At 42.7% G+C, this 18,484-nt stretch overlaps 1 protein-coding gene across 5 annotated transcripts in view; it reads right to left on the reverse strand.

Annotated features, from left to right (window-relative positions):
• The window catches only part of NRG1 (neuregulin 1), a 420,325-nt gene that overhangs the window by 146,838 nt on the left and 255,003 nt on the right, over positions 1-18,484 (reverse strand). For all 5 annotated transcript variants that reach the window (XM_068928358.1, XM_009687597.2, XM_068928359.1 and 2 more), the window contains one exon: positions 223-400. In XM_068928358.1, the coding sequence (XP_068784459.1) occupies positions 223-400 (178 nt within the window). The remainder of the gene's footprint in view (positions 1-222; positions 401-18,484) is intronic.

Genomic DNA, 18,484 nt, shown 5'->3' on the forward strand with positions numbered 1-18,484 from the left:
GGAAAATTATGGGCTATTTGTACCATACTACAGCTTCATGCACAAGTTCAAGAAAAATAAAGACAGCATCTGGTTCCTTAGATGTTCTTCTTCCATAACTCATAGCAATTAGCTCTGTGCGGCAGAGACACTGCAGCTAATAACCTCAGTGCCTGCATTCTGGTGAACAGCTTGCACCCCTTCCCTCCCAGCCCCCCCTGTAAGATATGTCTCTGTACTTACTTTTGTTTTTTGGGGATCTTGATATTTTCCGGTCTGTTTTTTTTGGTTATCTCTTTTCCATTCTTTAACCACTTGAATCTGAGCGCAGGGTACTCTGAAGTGGTTTCACACCTTAGCACTAGCTTCTGACCCACAGCAGCCTCTTGGTTTTTCATTTCCTTCAATTTGGGAGGCACCGCTAAAGAAATAAAAGAATGCGCTGGTGAATAGGCCATCCTTGTTAGGGAAAACAGTGCTAACTGAAGTTGAGCTAAGGTAAGCCGCAGAGAGCAAAATCCCAACCAGACTAGCGAAGCTTCCTACATCAAAATACGATAGACAAGAGTCATTTGTGTGTTATGGATACCAAAATTAGTGCGTATGGGAGCGTTTAATAAGAGGCTAGCTTGACCGTTCAGAGTCTTCCTACACGGGTCTTGTGTGACAGGCCTGCAAGCTAAATGCAGCCTTATTGTGAACTAAAATGGGGTTCCACATTTGGTATGAAGCTTTAAAAATACTTAATTGATCACGTGTGCCTAGACGCAAGACAGCATGCTGGGGCTGGCAGTCTCAGTAGGCAATGCAGAAGGAGAAAGGGAAGGTGTTTTGCCGCATTACTTATTCCAACTGCTCTGAGCTAGTGGCTGTCCAAAGGATCCAGGTGCAACTGATCTGATGGAGAGCTAAAAGCATAAATACAAGCCCACAGCTTCTCTAACCTGGGGAGAAGGTTCTTGCCCCAGCCAAACATTATAAACCACATTACACACCCAGCTTAAAACTCAGCTTGGCCATAACCTTTCCCTGAGGTAAGAGATGGGTTTGGAAGCCTTTCAAGAGAATCAATGTCAGTTAAGGATATTTTGGATCCAGAAAGGGACATTACATTGAAAATGCCCAGCCAATGGCTCACATGCACTGCAGGGACTTCAGCTGATTTCTCAATTTCTGTAACTTTGTGTCAATGGTGTTTCTTGTGTAGGTCAATCTCAAACCATTTAGGGCTTTCCCAGTTAAAGAAGACCTCTAATACTCCACAACCAGTACAGGCCTCTGGGCATGGCCTTCGCAATAAGATGCAGTCACTCTGTGAGAGGCAACCCTCCATGTGACCCCATGGGCTAACTCTAAGCCAGCATCTATCCTGCTCCAACAGGTAAAACACCTAAACTGATTAAATTAAATTAGGTAAAACACTTAATTTAACCCTATTTATGCTGAGGCGCAGGATAACACATATGTCACCTTAGTGGGGAGGGGTGATAAGGGAAGGGCTGCCAGCTGCAACAGGGCAGCTGATAGGTGGTGGCTTGTGAATCCAGCTCAGCTCAGTTGTGCCCCATTGCAGGTCTGGATCCTCAGGGGGACAGTATTCCCACGCAGCACCTTTGGTAAAATCTACTGTTTTTTGTTTCTTGCATTACTATACGACTGTCTAGGGAAACAAGTGGCCGGCATGGGTTCTGCCTTCGGCGGCCAAATGGTTCTCTGCAGCGCAGAAATTAGAAGCTTTCATCATGACACGAGCAAGTCTCCAGTATGGTCCTGTGATGTGAAGACTTTAAACATCCTGGAATACATTTGATAATTTTTGATATCTGTCACTTGTGTTTTTTTGGAGACTTGCTGACGTCAGTTGCCCTTACTTACTATTCCAGTCGGGCTGAAACCAAGTGGTACCATCACAGCCTTAATTCTGAGAGATACGTATCAAAATATTTGTCAGAAGAACAGGATAAACACTGGTCTGATAAGCTCTTGCCTGGTATAAACATGAGCACTGCCCATCCCACACGTGACGCAACCGTTTATGTTCTCAGCACGGGCAATCAGGGAAGGCCTGATGTCGTTGGAAACTGGGAACCCACTGGGAGCAGCTCAGAGGAGAACAACATAAATGGCTGGCGGCAGGGGAAACACGGACAAAAGACCGAATGAGGTTGCCGAGCCACTGGCAGAAAAGCCAGGATGGGGACAGAACAAGACAACAGCTTTCAATAATTAAAAAAATTCTGATTAAGAGGAAGGTAACAACATTTTCTGTGTGTCTCCACTGGCTAGGACAAAAAGTAACTGGCAGGAAGTCTTAGACTAGACATCGGCAATATATCTGACAGGGAGACCAGCACACACAGGAATAGCTTGTCTGGGGAGGACGTGGAATTAATTTCCATCAGGGGAGATTTTAGCTGGGGGTAGTGGACTGCCTTCAGGCAATATAACAGACTAGATAAGTGCTTGAAGGTTAGAGTTTCACGATCGGGAAGAAATTTCCCTCAACAACGTGTCCCTGTGTTTTGGTTTCCATCTTTTTCCTCATGTCATAATTTAAGAAATTCCAACTCATCCCCCAAATGCCATGAAAACATGTTTTGTTTGCTGCGAAACAAGTGCCCACACACCATTCTAAAAGCAATATGCTTATGTATGTATATACCTGTGTGTGTTTGTGTGAATACATATACATATCTGTACACACACACATATATATGTACACATGTATAAATATTGGGACGTTTACCCAAACGAATGAAGAATGTCATCTTTAAAATTTCTCACAAAGTAATTAGCATTAATTAACAGCTTTGCTAAGGTTAGTGCTGACAGTTTCAGCCTGTCATTTAAGAAGTAAGGTTGTAGTCTTCTGTCACAAAATGAGAAAAGGAGCTGCAGAGGTATGAAATACAAATGTAATATTACTTATTTTACTATATTTCACTTGTAGTATTCCTAGTACATATCTTCTATAAATTAGGGGAACAAGCATAACTGTAAGGCTCCAAAATTTTGTGCTTAAGACTTCAGCTGGTTATTGATTTTCCTGTCAACACATCAGTGTAAGACTGGGAATGAGAGGGAGATGCCATTTTGTTCCTGAATTTTATTTTAATTCAATATTATCTCCTCAAAATGACTTGCAGAATTTTTCCTCCATCAGGGCTGTCAGCAAAAAGAAAGTGTGAAATTAATATGCTCAACTCTTGCCATAATTCAGGAGTTACCAGGAAACATAAAAGAGTACTTAATCAATGGCAGTGACCCTCACTATTTCACAGTAACTCGCTGTCCAAGCATGCAGGCTCTCCAGGGAAAGCAGTAAAAGCTGCTCACAGACACGTTAGAAAAGAGATTCTTTTTTTTTTTTTTCCCCTTTCATTTACACTAGGTTTTTTTCCTTTCAGCTACTCTTTTGCAATAGCTAATCAGACCTGCCAGGCATATGAGAAAGCTTGTGCTGATAAAACTATAGCCTGGGTGTGTGGACTGAGATCTGCTACGGCTTCCAACGCTACAAGAGATAGCTGACTTTTGTCACAGCCTGTGCCAGTTTCTCCGGTTCTGGTGAGGCATGACCTTGTCTGAGGGAGAAAAATGATTTTAAAGCCGGCACAGATATTTATAATGATAACTGGACGCGGATCTCCCCCTCTCCTCGCCTCTCTGCCCCCCTCCTCTTGGCTCCTAGCGCATCTCATGCCAGCTTGGCTCCTCTCCATCCTCTTCTTCCTGCGCCTGTCACAGCTCCGCTCCCTCCACCAGCAGGGCTCCTGTCAAATGCTCAGGGCAAAGTTTGCTCTGTGCAGGCAAGAAAGGGTGAGAAAAACCCTTTCTGTGGTTTCTAGAAAGGAGATGAGGAAGCCATCTCTGACAGAATGACTTGGTCAAAATATACGCTCAACGTTGAAGAGAAGTCTTGCAGCACTTACTGCTGATCGCGTTTTGGATGTTGCCACTGTTAAGTCACCGCCGTATCACGGCAGCAGAGCTCTTACACGTGCCATCAGTCAAAGAATGACAAAGGCCAGATAGCAAAGAAAATAAGCACATCCTGAGGAGAAACGCTGGAAACTAACCGTGGAAACACTCCCCGCGCGGCACTGCTTGAATGAAAGGTGCACTGGGACCTACTCTATACGTATTCCTCGCGCTGGAAATATACTGAAACCCTGGCAGGGCCTCCCGGTTGAGGAGTCAATTCGGCCCACAGAAAGGCACCCACGTTAACCTCGAGCTTTTCACGGTCCCCGGTCAGGACCTCTCTCTGTGACCCATGGACCTTCACTGACTTGACAGACTTTCTAAGAAAGCAACACGGGTGATAACGGGGAGCGAGGGTTGTCACGATGCGAAAGGCCTTGACAAAGCAACAAAGGACTTGTGTCAGCAAAAGGCCCACACTGTTGGGAGCCCAGCAGAAGGATTTAAGCAGCAAAAGCGCGCAAGCTTTGTTTAGTAAGGCAGCCTGAATATCTGTATTTTCTAGCATTTCTTTTCGGCAATGCATGCCTGCTGGCCTGTGTAATATCATCTCAGTCAAGGAACGCACATTTCCATATTCACTCTGCAAAATACACACTGATAATATATGACTGGAGATAACTTCTTGTTTCTGGACTTTAGTGAGTGTGGCAAGGCACAGTTATCTCCTCACCCTCCGTGTTTGATTGTCTAGTTAATCTGCATGGAAGCTCAACACATTGAACAAATTGAACAGGAAACCTGCAAAATATTATCACGGAACCACATACTTTCAGCTGAAATTCCATGGCAGTTTTTTTTGTTCTTGTTTTTGTTTTTCCTAGGAAGGCATAAAACTTTTTAAGCATCTTAGCGCAGGAAGGCGTTAGGCATCTTTGTCAATACACAGGTGTGCATAGCTTGCTGTGCAAAATTGTGACCAATGGTTTGGTGAATAGCAGTGGAAGCCACAAGAATAATATCCATTGCCTTAGCCTCAAATTTGCTTTTTTGTAGCATAATGCTCCAGGCAGGGAAGTAATACAAGACAAATTATATTATTTCCAAAAAGCCTTCTCCCCTTGCATATGAGATTGTAATCAAGCTCAGAATTATCATCAGCAGGCCAGATTTTCTAAAGCCCTGCATATAAACTCTATAAGCTATTTTTGAAATAATTCTGCTCCTGTTTAGACAATTAAAAAAGCAGACCATTTGTGGTTTGGTTTTGTTTTTAATGCTCCTATTATTATCTCAGGCAACATTTAGATTCTGGGAAGTTTTCAAAATCTAGCTATCTCATTCCCATATGCTGAATCTCTGTGCAGATTACCTATGTGATAAAACACTAGGTGATGACAGAACATAATCCTACACAAGCAAACTCTCCAAAACATCAGAATAACTAAATACGAGCTGAGAAATTGCAAAATCCAACAAGTTATTTATCTGCTTAAATGAGAATTGTTCAGTGTGGTACTCTCTTGAAAATATGGCCAAATATGTTTCAGCTTCTGAGTCTTAGTATGATTGGAACACCTAAAAATCTGTGAAGAAGAACAAAAGGAAAAAAAGCAGAACCAACATTTATCTTTGAGCACTGCACACAAAATCAAGATCCACATAATCTTATTCTTCTTAGTGATGCTACAAGAAAATTTTTGCAGAAATTTTAGATATCGTAAAGGTCAAGAGAAGGGAGACCCTATGAATGGCCAGTTCCCAGATCAGGAGCCAAGAAACAGAGCAAAAGGGAGGGCGCGTAGCACTCCAGCCATGTGCTTTTTTGGACCCGGAAGGAACAAATAAGTGCCACCATAAATCAGAGTAACTCCTTCCAAAAGCTAGTTGCAAAGGCAACTGCAGCTCCGGTTACCCTGACCAGAAACCGCTCATCTGAGGCCGTGGAGAGTCTGGATCTAAACTCAGTGAGCCTGATAGCTTTAGGTATGATGGTGCTGTAGTCTCATTTTATCCTTTCAAAGCAATGGTGCACCCAACAGACTCAAAGAGCTCTACGTGAACTACTGGTTTATTTTGAGTGAAATGCTATCAAGTACGTGGTATTTTTATCTCCAGCCACGAAAATGCTGTCCGAGCTTGTGTTAATCTCGCTTTCGTTCCTTCTGTCGGTATCACAGCAAATCCTTCCAAGAAGAGTTTTATAGGCCATTTCATAACACGACCTTGGGAAGGCAACATTTTCAACAGGTCACTGAAAATGGAAAAGTGGAGAAAGTATTGTACACATGGAGAAGGTCTCCCTACACCCCTCTGCTCTGTGTAAATTAAAAGCGTCTCCAGTGGAACCAGAAAAAGGACGGTAGTGACAAACTAGTGTGTCCAGAAGCAGAATCATGCCCATGAGGGAAAGGCTAAGAGTACCCATTTACTCCTTGTAACAAGATAATACCAAGCTGTCAAGCCTTGTGCAGTCACTCAAAGTATCAGTTTCAGAGCTTAGACCTCCTCAGAGACAGGGAACTGAATTCAAAGACAGCAAAACGCAGGTTGCACAACAGAAACTGGGTGTGAGTGAGCGTCTAACCTAAAGATTATAATTTAAAGGTCAACACTTAATTTATTTACTGATGATCATATCTACAGGAACACACAGCCTGATTGCATTAAACGTTCTCTCCTCAGGTTCAAAATGCTGCAGCTGACTCCAGCTAGCTACTTCCCCAATAAACGCTGATGATCCTGTTAGACACTGTCAATACAAAAACCTGATCATACAGGCTGAAAATGCAGGGACAGTGTAAAATAAGTGTACTTGATATCCAACAAGCAATGTAGGGACAACTGCTCACAAAGTCGATACGAAAACCTTGCAAGGCCGTATTTTACATACCTAAGTGCACAAAGGAATACTCCAGAATCTTTATTTCAGCACTAAAATAAGCAATCTGATGCTGAGAAGTGCTAGGCAGGCATAAATACCATGGACTTCAAGGGGACTTGAAAGTACTCAATGATTTTTTTTAAATGAAGCCACTTTTGATTTAGGAGCTGAACTTCAGGACTACACATTAGAAAACTTTGTCTTGAGTTGCATATATTGAAGTCAGATGAGGCGAGCAAAAGTGGTTTGCTGCAATATACATGTCTCTCTCTCTCGTCTACTCTCCAGCATAAGCATTTTCAACACTAATCTCTCTTTGCTTTTAGAAAGACTTGCACTGACCATCAGAGACTAGCACGTCTGAGAGAACCACCTAAAAGCAAAGGCTGTGATGGCATTGTTAATTTGGCTGGATCCCAGACTAGGAGTTATGGCCAGATTTGGAAGATTCACCAGATTCCTGAGTGGAGAGGCATGCCAAATTTAAACTTTGGTCTAGACTGTGGTAAACATGTGGCAATTTAGGTGCGTCCGAAGATGGTGCTGGGAAGAATAAAGAGAAATGGGGGGGTGGGGGGGAAGAGGACAAGAAAGGGAAGATGAGCGACACAACGACATTCCAAGTACATTCTCCTTTGGCATCATTTCAAAGCGTATTCCACTCCACAATAGCAGACTGCTGATGAAAATCCAGTTCTTAGGTAACTCCTTTTTTTGTTTGTTTGTCTGCTTTTGTAGAACTTACTTACACTTTTTGATAGCCTCCCTACAGCTTTAATCTTTCAGTCTGAGGGATCCAAAATGCTGCAGCCAGATTCTCCTCCTTTCCCTCTCACATTATCTGTCCTCTCACACACTCCTGTACTTGCCACCACCAGGGAACGCGGTCTTCTCTGGTCTGAATCCTGTAAGCTTTGAAATCCTATGTACATTTTTCTAAATTTTATAGCTCTTGTTTCCACCTCCCTTGGACTCAGCTGCTTCTGCATCCTCTCAGCGTTTCTCCATCGCGCTCTTTCCCTTCAAACGGTTCCAGCACGGCTGGAGCATTCGTGCACAAAAAAATGAATCATTGCTTTCCCTTAAACCTCATCATAAAAAGGCCCATTTTTAATTCTTACACTCTTCTCTTGGCTTTTCGGAATGTTCTGATTCTGCAGTAGTTCCACCTCATAGATGAAAGTGTGCCATGCATCAGTCAATAAATTGCCCACTGTGGCTTTATCCATAGCAGGCCCTGGTACTCCTCAAAACCTGCCTCATCCCCTTGAGGCAGTGAAGGCCTTAAGAGAAAGAAAAAGACCATCCATCACAGAGATGCTGCAAGGAGACTTTTATGTGCCTGGTCAGAGATCTTCCTAATTAAACCTGCCAAACTCTCTACTCCTAGGGAGAGCTCAGGCCTATATGCATAAAAGCAACAGTCTGGCACGTCTGTGCACGGTGCAGAATTAAAATGGCTTCAGACAAATTGTAGCCAAACGATTGACATACATAAATTTTCTGCATATTAAAATAATTCTCCATTTTGAAGAGGAAAACCAGAAGGACCTATGGCCCACATGAAATGTCTTATTAATCAATGGTACAACACAAGGGGAATGGCCTGTGCTATGACAGGTGAAATTCAGTGGAAAAAAAGGATCAAATGGGGATTCCCAGACTGTGAGATACGAGATACCACAAGGTGCTATAGCTGCATGGCTCACCGTGCCTGGAGTCATGGCCACCACCAACAGCGATAGCTGAGTAAGCTGAGTTGAGGGACCCACAACAGAAGCACTGGAAGTAATAACCAGTGAATGCACAAAAAGACCTGAAATGGGCTTTACCAAAACAATTGCCTCCCCCTGCCAAGCCCCGAACAATCCCCTTCCCACAAAGCCCACAGAAAGGTCACCAAATCCATGGTTCAGCATCAGAGGAAATGACTCAGTTTTCAAGAGTCCAGGGAAATTAATATCTGCCACGTGTTAATGGGAGACAGCAGGAGCTCCTTACTGAGGCAGCCCAGCATGAACTTAGGACTTAAATTCTCAGAAATCTTTGCCTTGGTAATAGGATAATCATGACGACGGTTCAGCTGAACAAATGGATCAAGGTACAGCAATGACAACAGAATCACAGGGTACATTAAGAAAAGGACACAGGCTAATCATGAGTAGGTAATATATGAAAGAATGTAACACATGAGCACACACGCATCTTTTATGGCACAAATTTCCCGTAATTTTCTCCTAACAAAAATGGCACGGAAAGCCACAAGTTCCTGAAAAGGGCAAGATACACTGCGTTACCTCTGTATAAGGATGTATTTAACAGACTAACCTTCAGTTCCCTATGCAAGATCAGTGAAAGACGTATGTGAAATAACAAAAGGCATAATGCTGAATATGCTTATCTGCCTCCTGTACACAGCTAATGAGACACCCTGTAGAAAATGAAAACACATCTAGATATCTGGAGAAAAGGAAACTGTCTTTTTTTAAATGTGTGTGTTTAACCCATGGAATACACTGCTGTGACATGCTGAAGCCAATGACTTAGGATAATTCAAGCACTGATTTTATTACTGCCATTGGTAATTACTATTGCAGCAGTGTCTGGAAACTCTCTTAATGGAAGAACTCCCTAGCCAGGTGCTATACAAACCAAGAACAAAAAAGATGGCCCAAGCTTCATGTCAATAATACTCAAATTTCTTCATGCCCTAATGAAAGTGTTTAAGCAAAAGCAGCCTGTGCACTTCAACCGTTTGCTGTTTGTAGCTGGGAATAGTTGCTTCCTACAGGTATCTCAAGTTATTCTTAAACTACCATTTTGGAACGTGACATGCAGCAGTGGAAACATCTTTGCAGGAGTAAAGCAAGATGTGACCTCTATGCACACACTATCTGGAAGGACCCATGAAGGTCAACAGGTGTGACGCTAGGACTTTACACGGCGCTCTCCTACCTCTTCCCCAGCGCCACGACTGCACCCAGGCCTGCATGCAACATCCCCAAGAGAAGCTTCCAGCGGCCATCCTTGAGCACCTTCCCATGTTAGTGACAAGTTGAATAAAAAAAGTATGAATAACGGTATCTGAACTATAGTGTAGAAGATTTCGGGGCATTCTCAGGCACAGCTGACAGTTTTAATTGGTTCAGTCATCTGCTGATGTTCCTCCCCACAAAAAAAACACTCATCTGTGCTGAAATTTTGGAGTGAGAAGGTAGAAAAACCTGAACTGAACTAAGTCGCATGGCTTCCTTGATATGAGCTGAACCAAAGCTAAAAAGCAGAGATCAATTTTAAGAAAAGAAGATTAATTTAAGCATCAAAAGAAAGAAGTTGTCATTGCATTACAGGCTGCATAAAATATTCACAGCAGTGTGAAGAACTTCCAAGCTTTCAAGACATTGATTTGCTAATGCACAAGTCGAACCTAACACTATGGATTTTGGCTCCCCATTCACCAGATTCTTTCCCTTTCTCCCCTTTAAATCCTTTGCGGTCAAGTCTCCTAGTAATACTTTATAATTTCTGTGATTTACCTGAGCATTCAGCACTGGCCATGGAAGGGTCTACGCCTACAAGACCGTCCATATGCCCAAAGGCAACACACAGAAAACCTATGGGAAGCAGGGGCAGCAGCCCTTCCTCTAAGGATAGTGGGGTCTGTCTCAAACTAAACTTCAATGGGGCCACCTTGATGAAGTCCTTCTGGGTTATTTTCTTCTAATGCTGGGCACAGACAGCAGCGTTGCACGTGCTCGCATCAAGCCAAGCACCATAGCACGTGAAAGAAGGATTTCCCTTGCGCCTGCCTGTTGAAATCTCCACCAGGTAAAAAACTTCAAAGCTGTCACTAGCGGAACATGCTGTGCCTCCACTCCAAAGCCATGTCAGAAGATGACTGCTTTAACATATGCACACTAAGAAAGGACTATTTGGACTGACAGTCCGGGAAGGGTGCAGCTTCCACTGCAAAAGGACTTGCCTTATCCCTGGGATACAGCACATGCGGTCCCTGCCCTTTCAGACAACTGATGTTGCCATCACTTGGCAATGTTTATTAGCAAAATCTTTCTTTTTTTACCAGGAGGTACACAAACAGTTTAGCGAATACATCCCAAAGATGTTTGAGTCATTTTAGGAGCTGAGGATCTGGATGCAGCTGGGCATTGTACACAAATTATCCACTCAAGCCCAGGTCAGCAAAAAATCTAAATATAGCACTTACCATAACGTACTTACACAGTATGCAGAAAGGATCTCATGTACACCTCTCTAAACAATTTACTTCTGACATATACTGAACTTCGCATTTAGAGTATGCAGCTATGGGAAAATGGAGAAGGAATTGCACACCTGTTTAAATATGTGCACAGTCAATCTTCAAACAAACGAAAAATGAAAAGAAAACCTCTTAAGGATAAACTTTGCTAAATACTTACAATCAAAAAACGGCTCCCATGAAGACCTAATATCTCCCCTGGTTAAATTATTATACAAGATTAGATTTCTTTTTAAAGGTCAACCTCCAAAAATCCATAACCACATGATTAGTGAAGCGTGTAGAAATATGCCACGCTTCTGCTTTCACTGGAAGAGGGACAGAAAGACTTTATGTAGCTCTGAAATGGTCTCTGGACTGTAGTCAAAGGTTCAAAAATTATGCAGGAAAAATTACCAGGCTTTTAAAAAATATATTCCTGATCAACTGTGAGCCGTAGAACTGCAGACCAGGAAACCTGCGTGAAAGCGAGGTAGCAAATCATACAGAACAGGGATCAGCACACAAATACAAGAAAGTGAAATAGGTCTCAAAGAGGCCATCGAGTCCAACCTGGAGCTCCCAATCCATATCTATCAAGCTCGTTCTGGCAGGTATTTATGTAACCTTTTGTCAAAATCCCTCAATGGCCTTAAAATCTATGATTATGTGAAAAAAATAAAATACATTAAATAAATCCTAACAGTCAGTAATTATTTAATATCTTAAGTATCTAATCCCTTTAAAACGTGGCCACCACTACGTCTTGTTAGGAAGGAATTATGGCTTTTAATTGCATGAAGGCGATATTCTTTACATAGGAGCTACATACAGACCTTCTAGATCCATTCAAAATTATCAGCCCTAGTAAGTAATGTGTATAATTTACCAAATCTAAAAAATTCCACATAAATTCTGAATTGGCTGCTAATTAAAAGAATAATGATGTGGTAAAATAAGTAAACCTCCTTTCCCTAACTTTTTTTTTTTAAACTTACAAATGGTTTTCATGTGTCACGGTTTTGGGTGAAGCCACAGCCTGAAAATTGATTATACGAAGTGTGCAAGTATCTACAACTTTATTGGTGTTACAATAAGAAGTGCAGGCCCAGCACAGTACTAAGGTGAAATTTTGGCCCCGTGAAAGCAAAATGCTTTGTCATTGATTTGATACAGCCAGCTTTTCACCCCAGAAGACGGGGAAATGTGCTACAGTCTTTAGAAGGTGGAAAAAATAAAGCACAGCCCTTCTCTATCTCCAAATTTCCAAAATTCTAAACAAAGCACAAATTAATTTTATTCAAACCAATGGAAAGCTTCAATGTGAACATACTTAAATGATTCAAAGCTGATTTATGATTAAATGCACAATAAAATCAATTCCTTAACAAATTAAGTTGAATCAATAAACTTCTGGATTAAATTAGTCCTAACAGGTCCTCCTAGAGGCAATGCTGTCTCTACTTCAGTTGATTTGATTTAAGAAACTTGACTGTAATGACAGCAACTTTGGGTGTTAGCCACATACATGTAAGTATGTGGCTATCCTTCAAGCTAGGAGGACATTAATGTGATTCTAAACATCCGTACAAAAGGGCCAAATGGACCTAACTTCCCAACCATTCCCTACTCTCCCTTTTGCTTCATTCTCAAGTATAATGGCATTATGGGCAATGCCTTTATTTTTGTTACTCCTGAGCTGGAGATTTTCACGTATCATCTCCTGTGACCTATCTTTTCTATGTTATTTCAAACAAAAGCTTCAGTTTACCATTATTTCTGCAACAGGAAATTCTTCCACTTCCTTTAATTCCTCGCCAGGACACCAACTTCAGTCATGAATCACCTGGACTGCATACACATAGCAGCCTGCATAAAATGTGCTTTTCTGCTGATGATAAATTACTGAAGAGCATTAGTAGTACCACTGCATGCTTATCTGCAGCAAAGCTATTTCTACCGCAGAGTCCCACTGAGAGCTCAGAGTAGCTCAATTTACTTTTGGATAGCTGAACTGCAAAGTCTGAGTCTACATCTCTTTACTCTCCCAACAGAGCCAAAACCTCAAGCCAGAGCGCCTTGAGACAGCTTCTCGACAAAAAGCCAAAGGTTATAATTGTCATCACTTTTTTCTTTCTTTTAGTACTCCTTCAAGATAAAGTCATTTTTCATAAATCGTACAAAAACTCAGAGATGGTATTGTATCCAGTTCCTGTCTGAGTTTTCACTGAACAGTGTGGCTACCACCTAACAGGACAAATGTATTACCTTCTCCCTAACCATGCTGAAACCATCGTGGCAGCCAGGTATGTCTTTTGTCCAGGCTTTCTAGAAGACATGAGAAAGAAACTCACGTTCCAGGAAAAAAAAAAAAAACATAAAAACCTAATCCTAAAAGGGCTTGGGAAACGGGATTACGGTGGAAACTGTTGTGCACCTCCAGCAGCAGAAGTAGCAGGTATATCCGGTTTGCTATAACACGCATTCCTGCAAGATGGCATAAGAACAGTAGACCACTGCAGGAAGCCCAACTGCAGACAGGATTTATACCCCAGGGCAGAGCAAAAAGATGAGTCTGCTGTTTATCTAAAATGTTGCAGCCTCCGGCTTTTCTCTCCCGGATTACTTACTACTGCCACCGGCATGAAACAATATGATTGTCTTTGCTGAGGAATGCCCACTTATTCCCTTTCCTTAAGAGAGGTGCTCTTAAGTTCATCCCGTAGACCAAGGACTCTCTCTTGGTCTTGCAATGCTCCCATGTGCTCGGGAGCCCCAATCTCCAAAATCTTCCCATACGAACATAGTCTGGGATCCTACTTGCTCACTGGGGAGAGGATGTAACTGTGGGGATGCCTGGACTGAGAGGGGTTGACAACCCCTGTGATAAATGGGCAGAGAAAAAAGATGTACTAAAGCCTCTTCTTGATGGACTGGAACCTGATTCCAGCTGTATGTCCTAGCTCAGCGGTACTTCCTTCTCCAAAATTTGTCCTACATTGATAAGTACACAATAATGACAGCTATGCAAATGAAAGCCATGAAAGATTGATGGAAGCCAAGAATGAACCGCAAGAGCATCAGAAAGGCATGTTCAGAAGAAACGCAAAGGATGATTTCACGGTCTCTGCTGAAATTTAATATCCTGAGTCCCCCTTCTGGCTGCAAAGGGAATTTTATGAAGGAAGCAACCAAGCAGGACACCATTATTGCTAAGGGAAATGGAGAAAATCCAGCCAGAAAAATACTCTGTAAAAGATAGACATACTGTTACTGTGAGTATACATACTGTTATATACTGTAAGAGATGTCATAAAACTCAATATCGTGGAGAAAACGAATAATTAAAAAAGCCAGTGTCGTTATACTGAATGCCTATTATATTTTTATCACTTTTTTTTGCCTCTGGGAAGAATTTAAGACGTGGCTTGGAATTTGTTATTTCCAGGAGTGCTCTTCTTTTTGTAGAGTATTTTATTTCATCAGCTTCATGAATATACAGTGGTGCATGAACATACCAAGGATTAAATAAAATTAGTATCAATATATGTTTTTTCCTGGAGTCAAAGGGGAAGAGCCTAACTCTTTTTTAAAAGGGAGAGGAAGTGAACACACCCTACATGTTCAGGGAGGTGTGAAAAGGCCCCAAAGCCTTTCTCATGAGTCGCTCTGACATGAATTGGGAGTGTACAGAGGAGGGTCTAAATCCAGCAAAACAGCAACATAGTCATGGCAGTATCTGGCATCTCTGTCCCTCTGTGAGCTTTCACAGATGCATCTGAGGTTCATTGGGCATGCACACCAAACAAGATGTACAATTTCTGGAAGGCCAGATTTTCATGCCAAGAAAGGCAAAAAGCTCCAGGATCAGAGGCTCCCTTCCCCCCAGGCTCTTGATCCTAATTTTTCTGAGTAGAGAAAAGAATGCGAATTTGTTTTGTTTTGTTTTGTTTTTTGTTTTTCAGTATTTTAAGTGCTCATGAGACAAACTGTTTTGATAGTAGTTAGATATTTGACAGCTGTTAATTCCCAAGGCTTGCTTCACCAACCTTAAACATAATTTAAATCATCAGAGAAAGCACTGATCCGAACAGCAGGCTTTAATCATCTTTTCCTTTCTGTACACTATTATTTTCCTAAAAAGGAAAAACGAAAAAGATTGTTATTGTTTTCTAAATAGGTGTTGACATTGGCTTCTTGGGTATCTAAATAGGTATTGATATTGGTTTCTTAGGTATAGCCCTTCTTCTCAATTTGATAATTCTAGTTTCCAAGCATTAAGGATATGCTGTCTTTTCCCTCTATTTATTTGGTCACCTGTATAACTGAATATAAAAGTAGCCAGCCCATAAATTCTTAGATGGTTTTAGGCTGGAAAATAGTGTATTATCATCTGACATGTTTCCTGTCTGACTGATTCTTTTTTTACCCAGGGCTGATGGATAGAGAGTAAAACACAGAAAAAAGAATTTTGAGATGTCTTGTAGTAGCTGAATCTGCCAGACACTTGGGGAATGAATGAAGCAGAAAGTTTATTAAAACACGTTTCGAATTCGAAGTCAACAGGCTTACTAAACAGAGGAGTAGTAAATGTGATTTATGAACTACTTCTGGTCATCGTGTCCTTAAAGAAGGGGAAGTACCTCATTTTTATGCATAGATTGGGAGAGGAAAAAGCAGTTTTCTGCTCTTTTAACTTGTATTCAGCAACTTCACTTTGAATAAATTGATCTTCAAATTGAAATAGCTGAAAAACATAAAAATCTCCCTCTCAATCAGCAGAGACAAGTCTAGCCTTCCAGAATGATCTTAAACAAGTGAAATTTCTACACTTTGGGCTTCCCGCATGGGGAAATTAATGCATGGGATGGGATAGGAATTTGCAGTGCTCTTATAAGTCTGCATCAAGTCACCAGACCCTGAATCCATACTAACTGGAGTGGCCTCCCACACTTCAAACCGGAGTGGGCAATGTTGCATTAGAGCTGCACGAACCAGGGGTCCTTCCCTGCTGCAGACAAGTCCGAGCAGACAGCGAGGGCTAGGGAGAGCCATCAACATCATGCAGGCAGGCAGTCTAGCCAAAGCCTTGCACCCTGCCTCTTTTTATGAAGTGACACGAAATACCATAAAACTGGATGGCTAGGCAGGGAGCTGTCCACTGGGGCTCAAAACAAGAAAATCTCTAGGAGGAAGGCACACTGGATGTGGGAGGACAATAAAGCCCAAGAGAAAGAAAACAAACAAAAAAGGTATCTTTCCTAGTAGAAGCCACAATAGACTTGTGATTGAGTAGCTTCACAGGAAGTGTTTGGGATAAACACAGAGAACAAGGAAGAAAAATTTGATGGAAACTGTCAAGATTAGCACAGCCAGCTCCCCAGCCCCACCAGGTTTCTATGTACCCAGACCCAAAGCCATACCCAGACATGATAAGTGCAGTGCAGTTCAGCTACTCAGCTTGCACTTGTGCCTCAGGGACCCTTGGTGAAAGGATTCTTGGAAGAAGTAAATTAGACTGGTGCGTCCAGGTTAGGACTCCATTTTTAGTCATTTTCCTTGCAAACTGCAGCCTGGCCTTCAGCAAGGTTTCCACGCAGTATGGCTTTCTAAAGCATTTCTCTTCCACATCTGACACCAGGGGCAGAGGACCCTACGCACGTCCCCTAGCACCACAGCCACCCACGAATGGCGTGATTTCTGCATCGTGCAGACTGATCTATGGAGACTTGGGCAGACAGAGTACACGGGGGGAAAAAAACAATCGAGATTCATTGAAGATGTGCATCTCACCTGCAATATTTACATCAAATTAAACATCAGAGTGAGCAGTTCTGCTCAGGATTCAGGCAGCTTTGCCTCATTTTGGTTTAACTCATTCCCAAAGCAGATTCAGCAGAAGTTCGCTCGTGGCTCTGCAGCCCTCCACAGCAACACACACCTCAGGGTTTTCCGCAGTTCAGTTAAACCACTTTAAATGTTAATATTCTCAGTGCCCTGTCTGGACCAGCTGTAACTCTGATCACCTGGAGGGTTTGTGCAGAACAACCATCAGGCTGTAAATTCACAGTTTAGTTAACTAATTTACTCCCGTAAGGAAGCCTTTGATTTGACGTAAATGTCCAACCAACTAAATCCCCCCCTTAAACGCTTATTCAGAGCTGCTGTGGTTCTGCTGTGGCCCGTGACATCCCACAAGGTTTCTGGCTCCAAGCTCTAAAACAATTAGTCTGGGAAAATTAAATGGTGCTTTCTGTGCACCTGTGACTGCCTCATTCCCCCATGCCTGACAGCAGTGTCCCTCCCCTCTCCCACACAGGCTGTGAGCACAGCTCCCAGGGTCCACAGTGCCCAGGCTCAACTCTTCCAAAAAGCTGTTGAGGAGCACGGCGCGAGTTTCTCATGAAGTCAAACGGAACCACTGATTTGGAAAAAAAATAAAACTGAAAAAAAAAGCTGTTCTTGAGGGTCTCTGCTTAGAAGATTTATATGTTAAACAGGCAACAGCTAATATCAAGGGGGAACAGATACGTTACCAACAAGTCATTTCCAAGCAGCTAATAACTACTTCCCTACCCACCAGATCCTAGGATGTATTTTCAGGTTTAAACATAACATATACATTGTAAATAGCGGAAACATCTGGGGTTTATTATAACACCACTTTGCTAGCCTTGGGCATTGCTCAAATCCCGCCGGCCTCAGTTCACCCTTGACCTGCCAAACACGATTACTGTACTCAGGCAACCTCCCCCTGCTCCACAGCTGCTCTCCTTTCCCTCCCCTCCGTCAATACTCATTATCACTATCGTTACAGCTACCAGCCTCGAGCAGCCGGTCGAGGGCTTGGGTTGCCCCAGTCCCTGCATGTGGCGAGGAAGGCAGGGGGAAAGACCGTGAGGACGACCAATGAAATTATTTTGCCTGCAGACCTGGGAGAAAGAAGGGCTGCAAAATGCCCCTCGCGTCAGCAGCCTTTGGCCTCCACCCCTGAGCTCTCCTTCCTTCTTGGTCTCGCTCACCTCATGATCATAAGGCTTTGGTGTGCCTCATTTTCTCCTCTTTCCATATCTGCAGTCGTCCCGCACTGAGCCCAAATTGTCCTTATCGCTCTCCGACACTCACCGCTCAGCCGTGCCAGATTCCTGGGCTCTCTGCCCCCGCTCTCCATCCCTCCTCTCCTTGCTCTCCAGCAAGGATATCTCTTCACTACGGCTCTTCTCCCACAGCTTGCTGTCTGGTCCCACCATTACCTCCCAGCCATACCTGTAAGCACTTTGCTACCACTTCTCCCCTTCCCTGAACATGTTCCCAAACCGACTTCTCCCTGCCCCTATTAAAACCTCATGATGCAGGAGCACTGTGGCCTGGGATGTTTTTTTTTTCCCCTGAAGTCTCAACTGGGACTAGAGCTTTAGGCCAGCCTAAGCAGCAAGGGA

The sequence above is a fragment of the Struthio camelus genome, chromosome Z, assembly GCF_040807025.1.
Source record: "Struthio camelus isolate bStrCam1 chromosome Z, bStrCam1.hap1, whole genome shotgun sequence".
Lineage (NCBI taxonomy): Eukaryota > Metazoa > Chordata > Aves > Struthioniformes > Struthionidae > Struthio > Struthio camelus.